This window comes from Odontomachus brunneus, unplaced genomic scaffold (genome assembly GCF_010583005.1).
Source record: "Odontomachus brunneus isolate Ranch 3 - 2012 unplaced genomic scaffold, Obru_v1 Obru_scaffold_033, whole genome shotgun sequence".
Classification (NCBI taxonomy): Eukaryota; Metazoa; Arthropoda; class Insecta; order Hymenoptera; family Formicidae; genus Odontomachus; species Odontomachus brunneus.
Window position 1 is genome coordinate 1,991,225 of NW_022639483.1, and position 22,373 is coordinate 2,013,597.

The window sequence follows — 22,373 nt, forward strand, 5'->3', positions numbered from 1 at the left end:
ATATATATATATATATATATATATATATATATATATATATATATATATAATACATAGAATTATTAATATAATTTGAAATGATTTAAGGACAATATAGTTGATAATATATCACGGAAAAGTATTGCCGGGAAAATGTTATTTATGTCACATTATTTGCAATCGTTATTCTTAAACAAGATTATAAGTACACATCATTGATATTATTCGCGTGTTGTTTATAACGGTTCAACTATTTTGTTGTATCAACGTGTTAAAGCAACGGACTGATTTATCGTATGCCATTTGATATTTCAGAGCTTGAAAGCCTCTGCGTCGTATATATCCGTTTTGTATGCAATGTACTGATGTCAATGAAGCTTACAATTATACATATACGCTGTTTATTGGAAATGTCTAAATATTTGTGTTCCGTACAATATAAAGTACTTCTACTAAATAATTCCGTAACATTGCGGGTGCACACAATGGCGATATAGCAATATCAAGAAATATAAGTCTATATGATATAATATAAGCATAATATTATAGTTAATGATATTTTTAATGGTGTTAATATCGGGTATCTCGAGTACTGCTCGGGTATCCGAATGTTTCAGGTATCAGGGTGTTTCTCGAAAAGCACCCAGGTACCCGGTTATTTCGAATATTGCCCGGACACACAGGTATCTGATTATTTTGAAGTAACTAGAAAATCAGTAGAAATCGTTGGAATATTAACAACACTAATCATCAACTGTAATGTGATTTCAGTGTACTACACGATTGCTCTTTCTCTCGTCTCGTTGAACGATACATCTGGGAACAACGCTAAATGTAAATGTATGTGTACTCGTTAGAGTATTTAGAAAGGTCTGAGACCAATCGTTGTTTCGACGTTTTAATCGAGGAAAGAAATGTCTTCGCACACGCTCACATAAACAAAATGTCTTCACACATACATAAACAAAATGTCTTCACATGAAATATTCATTATTAAAAAATTAAGATCCAAAATGCTTCTTTACGTACGAGCAATATGCGATATCACTACATCTTTGTAAGAATCGTCATTTGTTACGATTACAGCGCGTACGCCTGGAGTAACTTCTGCATGATCCGCCTTTTCCACCATATATCTGCATTTCTCGGAAAATCCGCAATTACTCTATTCTGGACCCGCGGTCGTTCACTCCAAACGCCAAATGGAAAAGTCGTATCCTATGCATTTTTCATGCAGCCAATCTGTTCCGTCATTGGGACTTTTTGCGATGAAATGAGACAGCGGTAAAACCACAATGTGTACGACCACGGTCGTGTAACTCCTCGCTCGTGTAATCATCGCTCGATTGTTGAAACTTTAATTCCCTGCGCCTCGCGTGGGGCACCATAATTCTCGTTCTTAGTCGCCGGCAATTGACCGGTGATTACCTTGCTACGGCTGCGTTTAGTCGTCGGGGCCGCTTGCGTGATCAACTTGCTGCTATACAGTCGTTTTAGAGGCATACGCGGCCTCTACAGCGCCGTTGACGCTATAATAGCCGTGGCTTCACGACGTTGGCGAAGTCATTGACACGTCGAGTGCATCTCTGTTGAACGTTTCCTCCGTCGAATTGTCAGTCGAATTTCGAAAATTCCGAAATTCTACTAGGGAATAACTCTTCACAGGAGTACCAAAATTAAGTTAGTACCTCGATACAAATCGTAAAACGCCAGAACAGGAAAAGATGCCCGTAAGCGTCTTCGCTATCTCGATGGAGCTCGGTCTTCGATATATCGGCATGTGGCCGGCTGCGCCGTGCGCGTGGTTCTGCCGCTGTGTTTGGATACTAACCATCATCATAGTGCAGACTTGCCAATATTGGTATCTTATTCTTCACTTCAGGACCCAAACTCTGTCGGACCTGATGGACTGTATGAGTGTCGCTTTGGAGTACACCGCGATGTTCACGAAACTCACTATTTTATGGTTCAATACTCGGTAAGAACTCACTTCTCTCGCACTGTCTCTCGCTCAAAAGTGCAGACCGCAGATTTATGGCTCCTTCTTGGAAGTAATGTTTCTTTTATGACTACATGACCTTCATCCTACGAGTAAAGATTTATTTATTTATTTATCCAGAATTGACTGATATGAGAAAATTTCCGAATTTAAAAAATTCTATGACTAATGTAACATAACCCCAAGTGTACCTTTAATTTCATTGGCCAATGTAGTCATTGCAAAATCGAGGTACACCCTGGATACTAGCAAACTAATCAGACAACTCAATTTTTATCGCTAATTACGCGCTGAGAAAATCAGGCTCTCTTCGTTACGGAACTTACTCGTTACCAGCTCTGCGCGAGTCGCTCATTCATCATCGTAAAACGCACGGATAGAGTAAACTGCCGTAGTATATTTAATGATGTCCTAGCTACGATAGCTACGGATTGGAGGGAGGCCGCGGTCAACGACGTGCAGATTATGACGGGCAAGGCCACTCTGTCGCGGCATTTCACCAACATGATCATTGGGCTCCATTCGGTAGCGGCCTTTACCTACGCCATAGGCGTTCTGGTGCAGGCCAGCCAGAACGACGACGTCGACGCGAACGGCGTGCCGATTCGCGAGTTCACGTTGAAGCTGCAGCTGCCGTTCGAGTGTAACCAGTCGCCGTTGTACGAGGTCGTTCAATGCCTGGAGTTTCTGCATCAGTTGTCGGCTTCCTTCGTGACCGGCATGTTGAACTCGTTGGTCATCACATTCGTGAGTGGGAATCCGCGACGTTGTCCATTGATGACTTCGATCCTACATCTTCTTTTTGCTTAATCATCCGAACAGCGTCCGCTTCCAGGTTCTTCACGTGTGCGGCCAAATAGACATTCTGTGTGACGCGTTGGGGCACTTCTCCCCCGACAAGTACAACCAACAAGAACGTCTGGTGTCCGTCGTCGCGGGCGAACTGGTCCTCAGGCATCAGAAGATCATCGCCTTCTCTGACAAGATTGAGAAAATCTTCTGTTACATCGCGTTGATGCAATTCATATCGAGCACGTTGGTTATCTGCTGCTTGGGGTATATGATGGTGACAGTGAGTAATCGTTCGCGAAGAGACGCAACGCATAATATCTGCTACCAGAGAATATTATAGCCTTTTTCTTCAAACAAATTCTTTCCAATGTTACTATGTTTCTAGTGATGATAGGAATAGTTTGTTAGTAAAATTCATTTTGCAAAAAAGTATCTCGCAGAAGCATATCTTGCTACACTGAGAAAAAAATTATCTTAAAATCAACAAATATTTCCTTGATGGGTGCCATTAACATATTTACTTAAATCTACATTCTCTTTACTTAAATCAAATATTGTTTATTTAAATCAAGTAAACAATATTTGATTTAAGTAAAGAGAATGTAGATTTAAGTAAATATGTTAATGGCACCCACCAAGGAAATATTTGTTGATTTTAAGATAATTTTTCTCTCAGTGTAGAGATATAATAAATTTTATTAGAAACATATACGCGGAAGAATTATAGTTTTTTTTTTATATAAATTCTTTCCAATTGTATTATGTTTCTAATGGCGCAGAAATAGTCTGTTAGTAAGATTTTGCAAAGGAACATTATGAATCTCGCTGGAAACATAGTTAATGTTTTTAATATCACATTTTAATTTCTAAAATATAAATAGCACATATAAAGAAAAAAAAAAAGAATAGTCGATCTATTTTTCGGTTATAAAATTGTCTAGGTTACTTTTGATTATAAAATTCTCTTTGTATTCACTTGCCATGGTCGATGTTGCAGTCGATCAGCAACGTGCAAGACTCCGAGTCGATCGACAGTCCGGTGCTGATGAAAGCTATATTGTTTTACATGGCCGCCACGTCGGAGGCGTTTATCTTCTGCTTTTGCGGAGAATACCTCAGCGCCAAGGTCGGGACGCACAATTGATTCCCTTAGGCTTCATTCGCACTCTAAAGACGCCGTTATTACGATAACACACGCGGTTCAACCGTACTCGCGTTGTCTGACGACCTTCACGCGTTTTCGCCAACAGAAAGAAACACACGATTGTTTCGCGACAGAATCAAATCTCCTCTCTTAGAGATTTTTTTTTACGTATACATACGACAATACGCTCGCACAACAATTACATGTTATTTCGTCCAGAGAGTTTGGTTCGCGTGTAGCGCGTTGCTGTTTTTATACTAACTAATTTTGACCGTTATGGTGCTTTGTCAAGTATTGATAATAACCGAGATGGATATGACAATTTCAATTATGTGATCGCAGAAGCTACTTTCGAATCATTTGATCGCGCCATTACAATACAAACGAGATGCTTGAATGTCGATTTACATTCATCCGTGTTCACTGACAATACGACGTTCTTACGACACTCTTCTCCAGAGCAAAATGATCGGCGACGCGGCGTACAAGTCACTCTGGTACTTGAAGTCCGACCAGAACAAATTCATCCTGCTCATAATATTAAGGTCACAGAGGAGGCTTACCATCACGGCCGGGAAGATGATGGATCTGTCGTTGGAGGAATTCACGACCGTAAGATTCCAGTATTGTGCGAAGTTCCCGTTAATAAAAGCTTGCTCGTGTTGACTAGCTTGACGTTCATTCCGAACAACCGATGCACTTGGTCTTTTACACGATCGTCGAGTCAGAGAACCAAATTTTTTACCGATCTTTTCGAGATATGAGGTTTATAGTACGTGGCTTACCAAATCGAAAGATTTAACACTCGGGAGACTCACTCTTTCGACTCACTGCGTGCTTCCTTCACGCTATTATCGTTTCATTATGATTTTTCTAGATCATAAAGGCCTCCGTTTCGTATATATCGGTACTGCATGCGATGTCTTGAAGTTCGGAAGACGAATCGTCGTGTCTAAGTGCCCATTAGCCGCAACGAAAGGTAGATCTTGACTCTTTAGAATCTCTCCATCGGTTCTCTGTCGCCTGCGTTCACTTTTGCGAGCCGCTGCGATGGTTATTACACCGACCATAGTTGAATGTAGATGATGATGATGTGTGTGTAGTGTGCAGTTTGCCTTCCGCAACTTGTAATAAACTACTTAGGTTTCTACGCGACCACTATTTGCATGGGATCACTGTACAGATACCTGCCTTGGCACAAGGAGATGATAATTCGCCGATTTATATTGTCACTTCACGTGCGTTACGTCAATTAAGTGAAAATAATCGTCAGGTTGATTTATATTTGTATTCTTCTCGGGTATTCTATTAATTAAGTGAGAATAATCGTCGGAGTGTCGGAGGAGCGGCGGTTTTGGCGGGCTTAAGCAGCGTATCTCGCTCAATTTGCGTTGTGCGTTTCCGTTCATCTCCGCCTCGACGTTCGCTTTACGGTATATGCACATTTTGCTTTTCTTGCCGCGCTTTCAACGAGCGTCGAGCGATCTTTGGCAGGCTTTTATGCATTTTTAAAGCAAACGACGCGATCGGCCCAAGAGCCTCGAGCCGTATTCCCGCGACCACGGGAAAAAGCGCGATTTATTTCTTTCTGCGCGTCCATTTTCCCGCGGAGTCTAACGTCATGTATAATCCAGCAAATCGGCGAGCACTTTATCGGTGATCTCCACGAGGTAAGAATAATTGCGATTGATCGTCGACTTTTTGCCGTATCCGATCCCCCTGCGCGCCGCCCTCTCCCTGGACTTTCGCCACGATCGACGTTATTACGTCGACGCGATTCCTATGACGCGCTTCGTGAAGACGGCCGTCTCTTCGAACGCCCGTCGAAAGAGACGCATCGAGATCCGGCGGAGATATGATGAAGGTGCGTACGAGCACCATCAGCGAGTCGGTGGAAGCGGGTCTGCGCTTCATCGGCATGTGGTCGCATTGCGGACGCGCGAACATTAACTGGTGGTCTTACATCGTGTCGATCGCGGTGGTGCAATACTTTCAGTACTCGTACATATTCGCGCACTTCGACATGAGCGACTTCTCCGACACCATAGACGGTCTGAGCATCACGTTCGGCTACAGTCTGGCGTTCCTCAAGCTGATCAGTCTCTGGTTCAACCGGCGGTAAGGTAGCCGCGCTCATTGCCACTCCTCAGGACGAACAAGCGCGACGTCTCGGGTTCGCCGAGATAGACTGCGTTTCGCATCTAGTGCTGGCTGCGCACCTGTTGTTTCGTCCTGATTAGAGACCCGAGAACTGCGCAAAGGAGAGTCACCTACGGAAAGTCAAATTTTTGCGCGCGCGCGCGCGCGTGTCGAGTGAGATAAAAATATCAATGCGTGCCCTGGCACACACTTAATTCTGAACATTCTTATTGTTTTATTCTTTAAATACGAATATTTAAACTTTTGACATAAGACATATATACATATAGAATATATTGATGTATTCTACGTTCTGAGAGTTTAAATATTCGTATTTAAGGACTGAGAAACAATGAGAATATCGAGAATTATGTATGCGTCCGAGAATTGATACTTTTACCATACAGATATGATAATCATGATAAGAGCGTTTCCTTTAGTTTTGCATATAAAGAGAATGATGGAACCATAATGGATAAATAATAAGAGCTAGTAGAGAAGAATATTTATTCACACTTTGATAAAAAAAAAATAACGCGAGTTTGATCTTCAGACTGAGAATAAAGGAAGTTCGTCGATATGTCAATTTATTTATTTCGCGCATCAGTGGCGTTTCGATTTTATTCATGATTCACGAGTGGCACTCCAAGTAAGAAACGTTCTCCGTAGAAAGTTGTACGTTATCCTGGATACGATGAAGAAGGATTGGAGCGACGAGATCGCGATCGATTCGAATGTAGCCACGATGATCCGTCACGCCGACTTATCCCGCCAATGCTCCAACGTGATGATCACGACAAACGCGTTGGCAGTGTTCTTCTATACGATCGGCGGCCCAATACTCCGGTCGATGATCAACAAAAACGACCACGAAATTGCCACTCGCGAATTACCCCTTAAGATGGAATTTCCCTTCGATGTTTACAAGTCCCCGGTTTTCGAGGTGGTACGGATCGCCCAGCTGCTTCATGATCTCTCGGTGGCGTGCATCGTCGCTATGTTAAACGCTCTCATTGTCACGTTGGTAAGTGTACTTGCTGATTAATCTCTTTAGGGATATTGATGCATACGTCTAGGTACGCTTAATTTACTTTTTGCACTCGAACAGAGTATAACGAAGAATGCTGTGAAACATTCACTACAAAATTTCATAAAAATAAAAGATAAATCCCGCCGTATGTGTGTTCGATAGATGTCATATTTGCCATTTAATCTTTTCAAGCACAAAACCTTCAAAATTCAGATTCTAATAAAGTTCATATTACATACTTTCGCTAATCTAGAATAACAAGGGAGATTATTCCTTTTGAAATTAATTTTCTCTATTTTCCTTTTTGTAGAGAATAAGAGTGGTTTCACCGTGCAACCATCGTGCAACCACTGTGCAACCACCATGCAAAATGTTTCCATCGCTATGTACAGACTGAGCGGTAGTTTCGTTGCGAGATCACTATGTCTAAAGCTATGATTTGATTCTAATAGGTGATCTCACGATGAAACCATTGTGTTCCAAATGGTTAAAAATCATGTCATTTTCTTCTCATTTTAATGAATTCACTCCTGAAGAGGTTCAGATCGCGTCTTTGTGACCGAGATAAATGATCTCGGGAATGAAAGGAAAGACGATCTCGGCGAAATAACAAAGGCCCTTTGAAATATATGACACTTCTAAATATGAAACCTATGTAAAATCGATTGTTACAGGTGCTACACGTGAGTGGCCAAATCGATATCGTGCGGCGAGGCTTGTTAGAAATTTCCTCTGACAAGCGCGCATCCAAATCACCTTTGACTGCTATCAAGTTGCTAGTCAGTAGGCATCAAAGGATTATCGACTTGTCGGACAATATCGAGGATCTCTTCTCGAACATTGCGTTGCTGCAATTCGTGTGGAATACCTTGGTCATCTGCTGCATAGGTTTTTTGATCGTGATTGTGAGTTTATCTCTTTGTGTATTTCGTCTCCTACGATCGCGACATCCTACGATACTCGCACGTTTCTCATAATACGTCTGTGTGACAGTTTAGACTATAATTTACAGTGAATTTATAGAGATAGAGAAGCTTATTTATAGACTTATTTATAGCTTATTTATAGACTTTGTATTGATATTCACTCGAAACTTCTGCACTGAAAACTATTGAAATCGTCGAAAAAGCCATTCAACTTCTGAGGATTGACTGTGTATCAATTTGCGATCGTCCGTGACACTTGGTATTTCGCATTCGCAGTCTATCGGCACGGAGGAAGGCGCCACGGTGATAACCAAGTCTCTGATCTTTTACGTCGCGATAACTCTCGAGGCGTTCGTATTCTGCTACGCCGGAGAGCATCTCAGCGCTAAGGTCAGCGCCGGCGAGCGTAACGGTAGCGACTGTAGAATCCTTAAAGTTTCTCGTCTGTTTACTTTTCTGAAGAGGAAAAGCGAAACAAAAGGAAGAAACCAGACAGGAACATAATCGGGTGCGATTTACTGTGGAAGCTTGTTACCGTTACAGAGCAAGTCCATCAGTGACGCCGCGTACGAGTCTCTCTGGTACGATCTGACACCTAGCGAGTGTCGGATCTTGCTCTTCCTCATATTACGCTCGCAGAAGCGACTGACCATCACTGCGGGCAAGATGACCGATCTGTCCCTAGAAGGTTTCACCACTGTAAGTTTACGTGACAGACGTCGTTAGAGTTTCTCCAGAAGAGTAATGACGCAATATATTTCATTGCCGCAGATCATGAAGTCGTCCGCGTCGTACATATCCGTGTTGCGTGCGTTTTATTAATGAACGATGAGAACCACGCTGAACGAAAGGTGGGTTCTTGAAACGAATGTTTATTCCGACGACGGTAATATTCTGTAAAAATCCAGACAAATATTCTGTAAAAATAAGAACGTAGCTATACGACATAGCAGGGATGACTGTCTTATCTCCTCGATTCCGTTGACCGGAATGCATATGTGTGTACATGTATATGGATATAAAATTTTATTTCCGTGAAACTGGACGGGCGGAAACGTCGAATGCAGTCACGGGAGAAATATAGTCGTGTAAATATACACACATATAATTGATTAAATGCCCTTTAGTAGTTTAAAATTTGAATAATACGGCTTAGAATTCCGTGCATGCACACAAAATCACATTATTTGTATATAAAGTAAGATATATTACCACACAGAAAGTAATATTCCAGCTTTACGGGTACAATTCGCGCGTTCAGAACGAAGCGCTCTCTGTCGATCATGTCATTGCCTTCTGCAGACTTTTTCCTCACCGAGATGACGTGTACAACTTTTTTCTCGTTGGATATAGACACCTATAGAAATAGTCGTCAGCGATTTACGAAGCAATTGTCTTCTTTCTGAAGACGATTATACGCCATCAAGAGCGACATCAAGAGCGCGCTCCTCGGAAGAAAAACATGACTGCGCAAGAATAAAAGACTACACTTTGTGTTTTATTCGGTGCACTTATGAGTTACGAACAACTATCGCGATTGAGATAGTCGACCTGTAATTACGATTGATCGAGGAGAAGACCTGGGCTTTGCGCGGCGAGCAGCTCCGTGATTATTTAGCGAGCGACGTGCACGTGCACCTTATCGAACGAAGTTCACGCTTTTGGCGCATTCACACCCGCAACGTCCGCGACGTCCAGTGATAGTGCGGAGCCATGAAGCGCACAAGCACCATCAGCCGCCTGGTCGAAATCGGCTTGCGTTTCGTCGGCATGTGGCCGAACTCGGAGTACTCAACTCTCTATTGGTTAATCTACATGACAACAATAGTGATAGTGCAGTATTATCAGTACGCGTACGTCCTCACGCACTTCGACCTGAGCGATATCTCGCTCCTCATGGACTGCCTCGGCCTTACCTTGGCGTACACTCTTGCCGGCCTAAAGCTTCTTGTTCTTTGGTGGAATCGCCGGTAAGACGATTCTCGCAGGAGACACGACGTCGAACTTGAAGACAATCCATGTGATATTACCGCGGAATTTCGACGAGACACTGCCGGAGATTGCATTTGTCACTCGGTGGACTTCAAATAAAATAAATTAAGTTTGTTCGATGAGACTTGAGACTTAAGAAATGTAAATTATCTCAATTTTTCTTTGAGTGAAATTTTGCTCGAAAAAGTACAGCCAAGTCACTCGGATTTGAATGATTTTTTGCTTATACAAGAATTGTTCACTACGAATCGTCGTGTGAACGTTTTCATTCGAAATTTAAGAACGGGTCTGATGCACGCCACCGCGTGTCTCACGGAAATAAATTTATTCTAACCAATTGAAATATTCACTCGCATGAGAATGCACTTCAAGCAAGGCAATGGCTGCAGAGAAAGCTGCTTTACAACTGTTGTAAAATTCCCCGAATCCGATAGGTACATGTTAGATTTACTCAAGATTAAGAGCATACGCCGATCGGATTCACGGATTTTATAACAGTTGCAAAGCAGTTTCCTCCGCTCAACGCAGCCAATTACTCATTCGATTTCGAGTGGCGATGTTTTCACTATCAGTTCAATCGGACTTGCACTCGTTTTCACTGAAGTTTCACTTCAAGAAATTTAAAGAATACCTTTAACTCTCTTTCCGCCCACAGAACACGCATTTGAAATTTCTTTTGAAACTACAAAAACTCTATGTGATGATATTCTTTGAATTTTCAATCAATTTTAAAATCAGTGATAGTTACGTCGGATTTGGATTTCAAGTCCGAACAATATCGTCGTGAATTCTTTGAGCTTTGTAAAAGAACAAAAGTTTTGAACAAAAGTTCAAAAAGTTCTTTTATAAAGCTCAAAGAAGTCACGACAATATTGTTCGGACTTGAAATCCAAATCCGACGTAACTATCATTGATTTTAAAATTGATTGAAAATTCAAAGGACATCATCACATAGAGTTTTTGGAGTTTCAAAAGAAATTTCGAATACGTGTTCTATGAGCGGAAGTTAAACATGTTCTTTAAATTTCTTGAAATAAAATTTCGAATGGATCTTTGAAGTGAAACCTTGAAGTGAAACTTCAAATGAAACTTTTGTAAGAGAAATTTTGGATAGCTACGTAGCCACGTCTCTCGAGCATAGTATCCTTCTTTTTTTCGCGCATAAAGAAACTTATCAATGCATACGACTCTCGATACGAGCTGCTTCCTACAGAATATTCTACTACATCCTGGCGGCGATGGACCGTGATTGGAAAGAATGTTTAATCAGCAACTCGTATACGTCCACGATGATGAGCATGGCGGATCTGTCGCATCGTTGTTCCAACGTGATGATTAGTATAAATGCCTTGGCCGCGTTTTTCCTCTCGATCGGCGAGCATATGATCCACACGATGGCCACCAATCGAGCCGAGAATGTAACATCGCGAGAGCTCCCTATTAAAATGGAGTTTCCCTTCGAGGTCAGCAGATCGCCGATTTTCGAGTGCTTCTTAGTCGGACAGTTCCTGTACGAATTGCTGACAGCTTCTGTGGTCGGTATGGTGAATGCTTTACTCGTGTCTTTGGTAAGTTTACGACTTCTAGTTAAAAATTGAAAAAATCTTCTCGTGTAGTACTCTTACATGTGTACTCTTACATTGATACACTACGCGCTGTGTAATTTAAAATATCCATTTGACGAGTGTAACTATTGTACATATGGTATGTTTCAATTTTTCTAATTTACTGTTATTTAAGAGACTGTTATTTAAGAGACAAGTATCCTCAAATTCCACTGAAACAGCGGGCAATCATATCACGTTAATTCTACATACATCCCATATAATTAGTTCATTATGTAATTAGTTGTTGCTTTTTCCTCGTCATTGTCGCAGCTGCAATAATACCTCACCGTTTGTGCCCGGTCCATCCAATTAGCAGCGAAACGGCTAGGCAATAATAATTGTGGCATATTTGCAGATACTTCACGTGAGCGGTCAGATCGATATTATGCGACAAGACTTGGCCGAAATTTCCGTCGGCAAATATGACTCCAACACGTCGTTGGTCGTCATTAAAAGTCTGATTTACAGGCATCAGAAGATCATCACTCTGTCGGAGAACATCGAAAACTTGTTTTCTTATATCGCGCTGATGCAGCTGCTGTGGAATACCTTGGTTATCTGTTGTACCGGTTTTGTGATCATAATCGTGAGTAACGATAAAGGCTGTCGCATAGCGCGCTGCAGAGAACATTACTACTACACTTGTTGCATTATAGACTATCGGTACCGACGTGAGTATGACGACTTTGTTCAAATCCGTGAGTTTTTATTTCGCGATAACTCTTGAAGCTTTCATATTCTGTTTCGCCGGAGAATTCTTGAGCGCTAAGGTTTGTAAAACGACGGTTCCTCGTACATGACAGATACTCGTCGTGATTGTCCGTCATTTTCTGCTTAACCCTTTATAGGGCACTGGTACATAAGTCGTACCAGCAGCACAGAATTGGCCAAGAGAATCAGGAGTGGTTCTAAACGCTTTCTCTGAGTGGTCGCTGGCACAACAGTTATATCGGTTGAGATCTTATAACAAATTTTTTTCAGTCTTAAATATGATATTAAAATATCTCCAAGGACTATTTTAATGAAGTTCAAAAGAAAAAAACTCATTTATCATATCTAAGGAGTCTTGTCTTATAAAGGGTTAAATTGCGTCATATGTCGTTCACATAGTTTGTACAGAGAATTGCGTATATACCTAACCATTCCCGTGTCCTAATCGAGAGTTAATAAGATTTTTTGTCTAATGCATTTCTAAATAGTCAAGGGTCGTGACTGTTGATTATTTAAAAAAACTGCAACGATGTCAAGCAGCTGTAACATTTGGACAGCTAGATGTTTAGTTTGTGTTTATAATTATATGGTTATTCGTTCACGCGTAATTGTGATATTATTAGTGACAACATGATTATTAACTATGGATAACGATAAAAGCACTAGGGTGGCTGTCTTACAGCTCTTGAACATCAAGCTGTCATAGCTTGACATCGTTGCAGTTTCTTCTAATAATCAACAGTCACGACCCTTGACTAGAAACGAACGCGAGGTCGAAAATTCTTAATAACTCTCGATTAGGACATGGCTAGGCATATATGCAAACCCCTGTACTTCTCTTTGACACACCAATAAGTTTCGCAGTCATGATTCATGCTGCACATACATATCATTCACTGAGAAAAAGATACTATAAATCTTCTCTTTGTGGGATATAAAGTTTACTTCTGTAAAACAAGGTTTATTTTCGCCAAATAAGGTTCATTTCCGTGAGTAAACTTTGTATGTATTCCATAAAGAAATTTTCAAATATTCTTCTCTCAATGTTGAAATCATTACATCAGGAGCTCGAGCGAAATCACTGTAAATTTATTGGTCGAAATTACATGTCAATTTAAAGCATGCTCATCTCGAATGAAACTGTCGATCCCGTCGTCGTTATTCGCGCGTTTCAGACCACATTCGTTCTGTTTTCAGAGCAAATCGATCGGCGACGCGGTGTATGAGTCGCTCTGGTACGACATGCCGCCGACCGATGGCCGTATTTTACTGTTCGTCATATTGAGATCGCAAAAACGGCTGACGATCACCGCGGGCAAAGTTGTCGATTTGACTCTGGAAGGATTTACGAGCGTACGAACACAATATGTTGTTTATTTCGATGCGTGGCACTTGAACTGGTCCGCGTTAACAGAGCGCCATTGCCTTCTTCTTTTTCTCTCCTTTATCTTCAGATCATGAAGGCCTCTGCCTCCTATGTGTCGGTACTGAACGCGATGTATTAACGTCGGTATGACTTCACCGTATGTGTGCGTATTCACCACCATTGACTTAACCACGACAATTCGATCGGACAGTTATCTTCGCCGGCTGAATGGAATTGCACGAGTTACGAGACGTCAAATTGTTTTGCGGTGTGAATTATTCCTTATCATTTCAACAAAGAGCCATCCTTCGTTTGTGGTAATAACCAATTCACCCCGGTATATTCTCCGTTAAATGTAAATGTCTCTTTCTCCCTGCTCCGGCTCGTCTGTACGCTTTTATTTTGCAGATCTAAGGGAGAACAAGTGCCAGCGAATACTTCGCGACGATACACCGTGTGTCCGTCCACGCTCGTCGAATATAAATCTCTGACTGAAACTCTTGCAAACGCCGTACACTTGTCCAGTCACAGATTGACCATGCATTTTACCTCCTTCTTTATTAATATATATATATATATATCCGGCTGGTATATTACAACGATACGTTGTACTCCATTTTCACGAACTCTCGTCCTCTTTTCCAAGATTGAAGTTTACATTTATCGAGATTGCAAATGCGATACGTGCTCGCGCAACGAACGCCTGTCTATTACCGTTCGTGTTGCATTTTGGAAGAGAATTATTTGCTACTGTCCACTCGTGCGTAAGTCTTAACGTAAGTCTTTAACATTTGTAATAAATCGCGAACGACACGATAGACCTGTTTCCCTCAAAATCTTCCGCGATGTTTCACGAAATGGTCCGTCAAGACTCTCGCATTGCTCTCTCTTTGTTCACGTCGGAGGGATTTTTAAAATACATCTTAAAGTCGTCAATGAAAACGACACGATTTACACGGTTCAACGCAACTTACATTTTCACGTAGCGATCCGTCGTCACAATGGAGAACGTCTTCGTCGAAATGGAAGCGAGAGAACACAGGCTGAGAGAGCACTCAAACGCGGAGACCAGCGGGAATCGGCGAGATCAGTTGTACTTTGCGCATATTCAGTGCTCAATTGCAATAAACGTTCCCCGCGTCCCGTTCTTTCTCTCTTGGCACCCCGCATTTATGTCCCATCAGCGTCTAGGTTTTTTACCACGAACTCGCGAACGATTCCTACCGATAGGATATAGTTCTTCGCGACGGGAATTTGTATTAGCGAGGAAATTATACGCAGTCGCGCAAGACGCTAAATCGCTCGCTGACTCAGAAGAAAGATATGTGAGGGATAATGCCCTGTGTTTTTTCCTTCTCTCCATCGGTATAAGTTTAATGCGATTTATGATGCGACTATCTGAGGTATAATTATAATTGATTCGCCTGAAAGGAATAGCCTGTACTTCGTCGTCTCCGCTACGATTACTCCAGTACTTTAGCCGTCATTAGTCGCACAGCATATTGAACGACATGCACGTACGCTTCGTCAGCGGTGTCGCCTTCGCGCTCGTCGATTTGTAAGCTTTAGTGATAAACAAAAGGGATGAAGCGCGTAAGCACCGTCAGTCGTACGGTGGAGGTCTGTCTTCGTTTGGTCGGTGTGTGGCCGGACTCGGCTTATGCAAATCTCTATTGGCTCAGTTATATGACGTCGATCGTGATAGTGCAGTATTATCAGTACGCGTACGTGCTCGCGCATTTTGAGCTCAGCGACTTCACGATCCTCATCGATTGTCTCAGTCTTACCTTGGCGTACTCCCTCGCCTTTATCAAGCTCTTCGTTCTCTGGTGGAATCGCCGGTAAGACTCGTGCTAATTCGCGAGATCCAACTCGTGTGGCTTGCGACTAATTTCGCAATCAGTACGCGAACAACGTGATGGCATTATCACTGTGCAAGGGTCACGGCTCATAGAAAAGCGTAAGCGATAAGACTTGAACAATAGGGGGATCGGTCAATCTTATTTGAGAATTGTTGAAAATATAAGACTGCTGTTTCTCTTTCTCTCTCTCTCTCTCTCTCTGTCTTTAGATTTCTTAGAGAGAAATCTCACTTGAAATAAAATGGCGGTATTTTTAAAATTGAGATTATAATGAAAATACTGCCACTCAAAGTCGCAAGAGTGAATATTTCACTCAAGCTTAGAGTGAATTCTGACTCCATACGAGCGAATGTTTCAATCGAATTATTCCTGTGAAGAACATCAAAATGCTCTCTTCAATTTCGAGTGAAAATATTTACGATTCAGAATAAAGGTTTCGCTCTCTATATGAGTGAACAATTATTCGAATTTGTGAATGACTCGGTACTCACTCTATATTTTTTCGAGCGAAATTTCGCTTCAAGAAATTTAGAGAGTGTCAGGTTGAAATTCTCTGTAACTGATTGACTCATCTGTTGTTTAAGTCTTATGGCTTGCATACTTATCTCCTTCTCTCTCTCTCTCTCTCTCTCTCTCTCTCTCTCTCTCTTTTCCAACACAGACGAAGATCGGATTCACATCGACATTTTTCAAGTAATGCTTCAGACACGTGAGCATACGCTCACGATTCAAGCCCAAAAAAGAAATGATTTCTAACATGTAAGATGTTCGTACAATGCTTGATTTCTGCAGGATATTTCATTATCTATTGAAGGCGATGGATCGAGATTGGAGAGAGTGCGATTTCAATGACTCGTATCTGTCGACAATGATGAGTATGGCGGACATAGCGCGTCGTTTTTCTAACGTAGTTTTCACCCTCAACGCCTCTGTCGCATTCTTTCTTTCAATCGGAGAGCATTTCGTTCAGTCGATGAATGAGGACAGTCGATCCGCCAATAGCACCCGGGAGCTTCCGATCAAGATGGAGTTCCCATTCGAGGTCAGCAAGTCGCCCATTTTCGAGTGCTTTTTGATTGGTCAGTTTCTCTACGATCTGGTGATCGCCTGTGTGGTCGGTATGGTGAACGCGTTGCTCGTCTCTTTGGTAAGTTCGCGATGATGTTTCGAGGATATTATTGAAATAATCCCTGGTTCAATGCGATTCGTGCACCTCCGGATATGGCATTCTGCAATTGGAAACGCACAATTATAGTAAAAGCCTTAATTATATGATTATGAAATGAGAAAATTATTGGTTACTATTTTGGTTATAAATATTATGATATTTTATGAATATTATAATCATGAAATAGCAAATAGCTACAAAGTGGAACAGAAACGAATTTAATTATTTGCTGCCAAGATAACGTTTTGTCTGTTGTTTTTATGTGTGTGTCAATAATGTATTCTCGTTCGATATTTTATATCGATTACAATTTTAATACCGCATTATCCATCCGATACAATCAAATCCGATTAATATTGCAATTAGCAAAGTAAACATGGGTAATGTGTTAATTATTCATATGTTTATCGTATATAGGTACTACATGTAAGCGGTCAAATCGATATTATGCGGCAGGATCTGGCCGAATTTTTCCACAACAAATCCGATCCCGATACATTCTTTATTATTATCAAAGATCTTATTCGCAAGCATCAGAATATTATCGCTTTATCGGAGAACATTGAAAATCTATTTTCATCGATCGCGTTGATGCAGATCCTGTGGAATAGTGTTGTGATGTGTTGCACTGGTTTTGTGATCATTATTGTGAGTAGCGTCGGTCGTTTCTTCGAAATTTGAATTAACCGTAACTTTGTATTTTTTCCTACTTACAGACCATTGATAACGACATAGGTCTAACGGGTTTGCTTAAGTCTGTGAGTTATTATATGGCGATTACACTGGAGGCTTTCGTGTTCTGTTTCGCTGGCGAATTTTTGAGCGCCAAGGTATACAAACGAGTTTTCAATATCTTGGAAACGACTAACAGAATTATTAATGACAAGTTATTAATTATTAATAACAAGTGCATCTTAGAATAATTGTCCATATTACTGTGCCTGTTTCTGTTAGTGCTCTTTTGTATTTTATTTAAATAAGCTATACAAAAATTAGAATAAATAAAGTATTTTTTATTAAGTTTAATATTTTAATTTGATTAAAAAAATACTTTTTCTATTTATTTGTGCTAGTTTTATTTTTCATGGCTTATTTAAATAGAAAGACACACTAACAGAAACAGACACAATAATATGGATAAAATTACCATATTTTGTTAATTTTCTGCTATTATAAAGAAAACAAGATATATAGTACAAAAAATGACGACGTCTTATCGTCAAAAATATTTACTGTAAAATAATTTTGATTGAGTTAAGATAAATGTCCCAGTTAGTAACACATTTAACTTTTCATGAAAGTAAACACGAAATTAAATGACCATGTTATATTCAGTGAAAAATTTGTTACTTGTAAGTGAAAAATAGAATTTTTCAAAGCAGAATATTTTAAAGTATTATTGAGGTATGAAAAAGTCAAAGTGAGAGATTTTGTAATGCAAAATATTTTCAAAATATCACTAACTAGAACACTGTCATTAACTGGGACATTTACCTTATGCGTTGTATCTTTTTCATGTATTCAGAAGTAATTTTTATGATGAAATTTTGCGCATAAAACATATTGAAATATGAGCGACACACTTCGAAAAATACATCTTATTATTACATATTTTAACTGTAAATTCAATTTGTCCTGTTTCCAGAGTAAGTCGATTGGCGATGCGCTGTATGAGTCACTATGGTACAATATGTCGCCGAGCAACAGTCGGATTGTATTGTTCATGATATTGAGATCTCAAAAGCGATTGACGATTACCGCGGGGAAGGTCATTGATTTGACCTTGGAAGGCTTTACAAGTGTAAGGCGTTGTGCCGTAGATATGATTCCTATCCATAATATATTTAACTCTTGAGGATCTATATTAATCTCTCACAATTTTTTAGATTATGAAGGCTTCTGTCTCCTATATATCAGTATTAAATGCCATGTACTGAATTTGGAATTTTAGACGACAATAATGTGAATATATTATTTCATGATGTTTTGTATGCAGTCTCATCAGTTTCATCAGTCGATTGACTGATTGACAATCAAAAATAGAATTACACAATTTATAAGATAAAATCGTTAAAAAATAAATCATTTTAGATAAATTTGTCGGACGATCATTCGACGACATTTATTCATTTGATAACTTCATTCATTATATGAATTTTTCTATAAAATATAAATTTCTACGTTACACTATTTTTAGTAGTGCAAACATATACTTTAATAACATCTTCCAATTACTTGTTCTTATAATTATTGTATATTTATTGTACATTTACGGCCTTCTTTCTTAGAAACGTAGAGACTTTGATATAAAAATCCCATTTCCGATGTTCCTTTCATTCTATTGATATAAGTGTCTTAATTGTAAAATTCGTTAAAAAGGCCAATAAGAGCCACACATCGGCTAGTGGTATATATAAAATATATATATTATTTAATTATAATAGGATTATTCGAGACCATTGATCCTTACATGTAAACGTTTTGGTTTCAAATCTTCTTCAGTACATAATATGCTTGTCTTCATCGCTCTAATACAAAATCTTGGACGCATGTTAAACGTTACAAACAGTTTCAATTATTGCTGTCGTCGCAATCTGCACTCGCCAACCGGAACTGCATTGTCAAACCTTTACTCCCCGGTCCGCAATACATCTTCTCACGCTGCAACTGGTTAGTAGTCCGTCGCAGCAAACAATAATTGAGACTATTTGTAACGTTTAATATGCGTTCAAGATTTTGTATTAGAACGACGAAGACATGCATATTATGTACTGCAGAATTTAAATTGAAACCGAGACGTTTACCTGTAAGGGTCAATGGTCGAATAATCCTATTATAATTATTATTATTATTACTATTTTTATTATTACTATTATTATTGCTATTTATTATTACTATTATTATTTTTATTATTACTATTATTACTGAATAATATATATATTTTATACATATCACTAGCCGATGTGTGGTTCTTATTGACCTTTTAACGAGTTTGACTTTATCTTAGAGCCTAATCAGTAATACGTTATTAATTGTTATTTTTATTTTTATTCTCCTTCTTTCTTAATTTGATCTTTATGTCTACCGAGAATATAATATTTTCTATTCGTTTTACTGAACAAACGTGCATGTGTCAATAATAATAATAATAATAATAATCTGCAGTGCCTTTATAAACAGAATTGTTCGCTATTACTCTGCGTTGTCGCGTTTAATACTTTCCACGAACCGGAAATTACGTTCTCCACACATTTTGTGCGCGACTGTCCGCCCTCAAATGCATGCTATCTGAAACTCTCGGTTAAAGCCTGTCAACGACAGTTGTGTCAACGTAGTATCTGTCTGAAAATCGACGACATAGATTAAATTACATATATCGCTTGAAACGTCTTACATTATTATATTTTATGATGGAAAAGCCATATTTATCCGCTATTCCATCTATATTCGTAGTCGCGGAAACTTTTGGTTGAAGTTGCCGAGATAAAGGCGGCAGAATATCAAAAATCACATAAGTGAAGAGCAACGAACCTGACAAGATCGGCCACAAATATCGCACTTCGACTATAATGTCCATAATGACGGAGCATCACACTTTTTCTAAACGGCTTACGCATTTACTTTCCACACATGATACTTTTAGCGACATCGCACGCGTATTTTCTACCGTCGGTGAATTTAATATGCGCGTAGAATCGATCTCTAGGATAGTAATTCATACTTATAAGATAATAACACGCCATTATAACGCTGTTCAATTGCTCACTGACTCAGAAGGGAGTCGAGCGTAGTCGTGTTTTTTGCCAGTTTCTCTTTTTTCTTATAATTGGCGTTGCAAGCTTCTCAGGAACTAAAGCGATCAGAAAAACCAAAGTGCATTACGACTGATCGATCCTCCGCGTCGCTTGCGCGTTATTGTCTTCGCTATAATCACTCACAAGGGGAGGACCAGGTGATTCACCCTGTGATTTCGACCCCAATTTTTTTTAATTATTCTGGAGATGAAAAAAAAAGATATGTGTCTTGGCATTTGATCGAATAGGCCTTAGTTTCGGAGTATTAAATTTGTGAAAATTGGCCATATTCGAAGCGCACTGCGGCGCGTCATATGAGCCTTCCCGGTAACTGTACTTCCAATCAGTGCAGTTGGCTTCGTGAGTTAGGTGCTTGCTTCATAATTCGTAAGATCCAAGTTCGCTCACGAAGGTGAGCAATGTTTTTTTTTTTTTTTAATGGACGGCGCGTTAGGTTAGGAAATCTGTCATACCGTCTAGCTGTGACTAGGGGACTTCGCCCCCCAGACCCCCCGCACCGTTGTGGGGTGGTTGCCGCAATCTTTTGTGAGAAATTCACTCTTTAGTTTAAGCACAAGAGATTGCGGGCCCTATCCCGCCGCAGTGCGGGGGATCTGGGGGGACAAAGCCCCCCAGTCACACAGCTAGAGATAGACGGTATGACAGATTTTCTAACCTAACGCGCCCTTCACTTTATCTATTAATATCTCGCTTTGTAGTAGAGACCGACGATTTTGTCAAATAAAAAAGTTGTTTCTTTAACAAAAACGCGTCGCTTGAGCCTACTTTCATCGAAATCGGAGGTGAGGTCACTAAACTGAATAATTCTCTCTCTCTCAATATGGCTTCAGGCAACCAAAAGGCGTACCCCCAACACCACTCAACAAACTGAATAATTGCCATGTAAATACTACTTGGTCTGTTCTTTTTAGCTGCACTACTGAACTGGTGCAATAAGTTAAAGTGAGAAAGTATATTTTGTTTTGTTCTAACTTATTACACCAGTGTAGTGCAGCTACAAAGAACAGACTCATACCGAGTTTCCGACATCCCAAGCTGATCTGAGCCGTAGCGCCTCTGACGACAAATATATCAAACTGGACATTTTCTCAGACGACGAATTCCTTAATCGTAAAATTTAGCGATTTCGGACTTTGAGCTAAAATATCTCAGCTTCTAGAGAACGTAGAGCAAAAGTAAAGACAGTTTTATGAACTAATTTAAACCCAAGGAATCGATTGAGCCTATCTAGAATCTCATCTGTTCAACCGTTATGGTCAAACAAGAAATCTGGTGTGCAATCAACTAGTGTCGCGGCGTAAGTATACACGGCCGTTCGCGCTTGCACTTAGCTTTGCGACACTACCGTGTCGCTTGATCATATAGTATTACGTAACTGTTACTTTGTTATATAACAAAGTAACAGTTACATAATATACTATATAATTGAGCTGACATTGTAACATCGATGATACTTTGTTTTTCCTGGGTATATATAGTTTTGCATATAATGTAGCTATTTTACTGACTTAAAATATGTACTTTTTATTAACTCAAAATTATCATGAATGAATAATATTTTATTAGCTTTTGATGGTTTCAAAGAAGAACGTTTTGCTGTAATTAGTAAGCCTGCAGAAGAAAATGCACGTTCAGATGCAGAACTTGTGGTTGCCCTTATAGAAATATCATACTAAGAATCACTGATAATTACTTATAATCCAATATTTTTAATACTGAAAATAAGTAATTATCAATGATTCTTAGTATGATATTTCTATAAGGGTGGTACAGCATATACACAGCACATTAGTTTATATAAACTTGGAACGAGGACTTCATTTCATTCCACCATTTTAAAGAA

At 39.8% G+C, this 22,373-nt stretch overlaps 3 protein-coding genes across 3 annotated transcripts in view; all 3 read left to right on the forward strand.

Moving 5' to 3' along the window:
• The window catches only part of LOC116843497 (odorant receptor 22c-like), a 6,855-nt gene extending 5,555 nt beyond the window's left edge, over positions 1–1,300 (forward strand). The window contains exon 6 of the mRNA XM_032813955.1: positions 295–1,300. Coding sequence (XP_032669846.1) covers positions 295–345 — 51 coding nt within the window. The 3' untranslated portion in view covers positions 346–1,300. The remainder of the gene's footprint in view (positions 1–294) is intronic.
• Positions 1,301–1,586: 286 nt separating this feature from the next.
• Positions 1,587–14,116, forward strand: LOC116843495. The gene is made up of 14 exons (XM_032813953.1): positions 1,587–1,957; positions 2,374–2,725; positions 2,814–3,050; positions 3,768–3,896; positions 4,374–4,542; positions 6,794–7,077; positions 7,758–7,988; positions 8,286–8,399; positions 8,553–8,706; positions 9,754–9,979; positions 11,215–11,569; positions 11,964–12,194; positions 12,265–13,672; positions 13,774–14,116. Exons 1-13 carry the CDS (start codon positions 1,704–1,706, stop codon positions 12,406–12,408), a joined length of 2,880 nt encoding a protein of 959 aa, XP_032669844.1. The 5' UTR covers positions 1,587–1,703; the 3' UTR covers positions 12,409–13,672; positions 13,774–14,116.
• On the forward strand, positions 13,973–18,753 carry LOC116843479 (odorant receptor 82a-like). The gene is made up of 7 exons (XM_032813934.1): positions 13,973–14,002; positions 14,094–15,526; positions 16,340–16,694; positions 17,133–17,363; positions 17,432–17,545; positions 18,361–18,516; positions 18,602–18,753. Exons 2-7 carry the CDS (start codon positions 15,270–15,272, stop codon positions 18,650–18,652), a joined length of 1,164 nt encoding a protein of 387 aa, XP_032669825.1. The 5' UTR covers positions 13,973–14,002; positions 14,094–15,269; the 3' UTR covers positions 18,653–18,753.
• Positions 18,754–22,373: the final 3,620 nt, after the last annotated feature.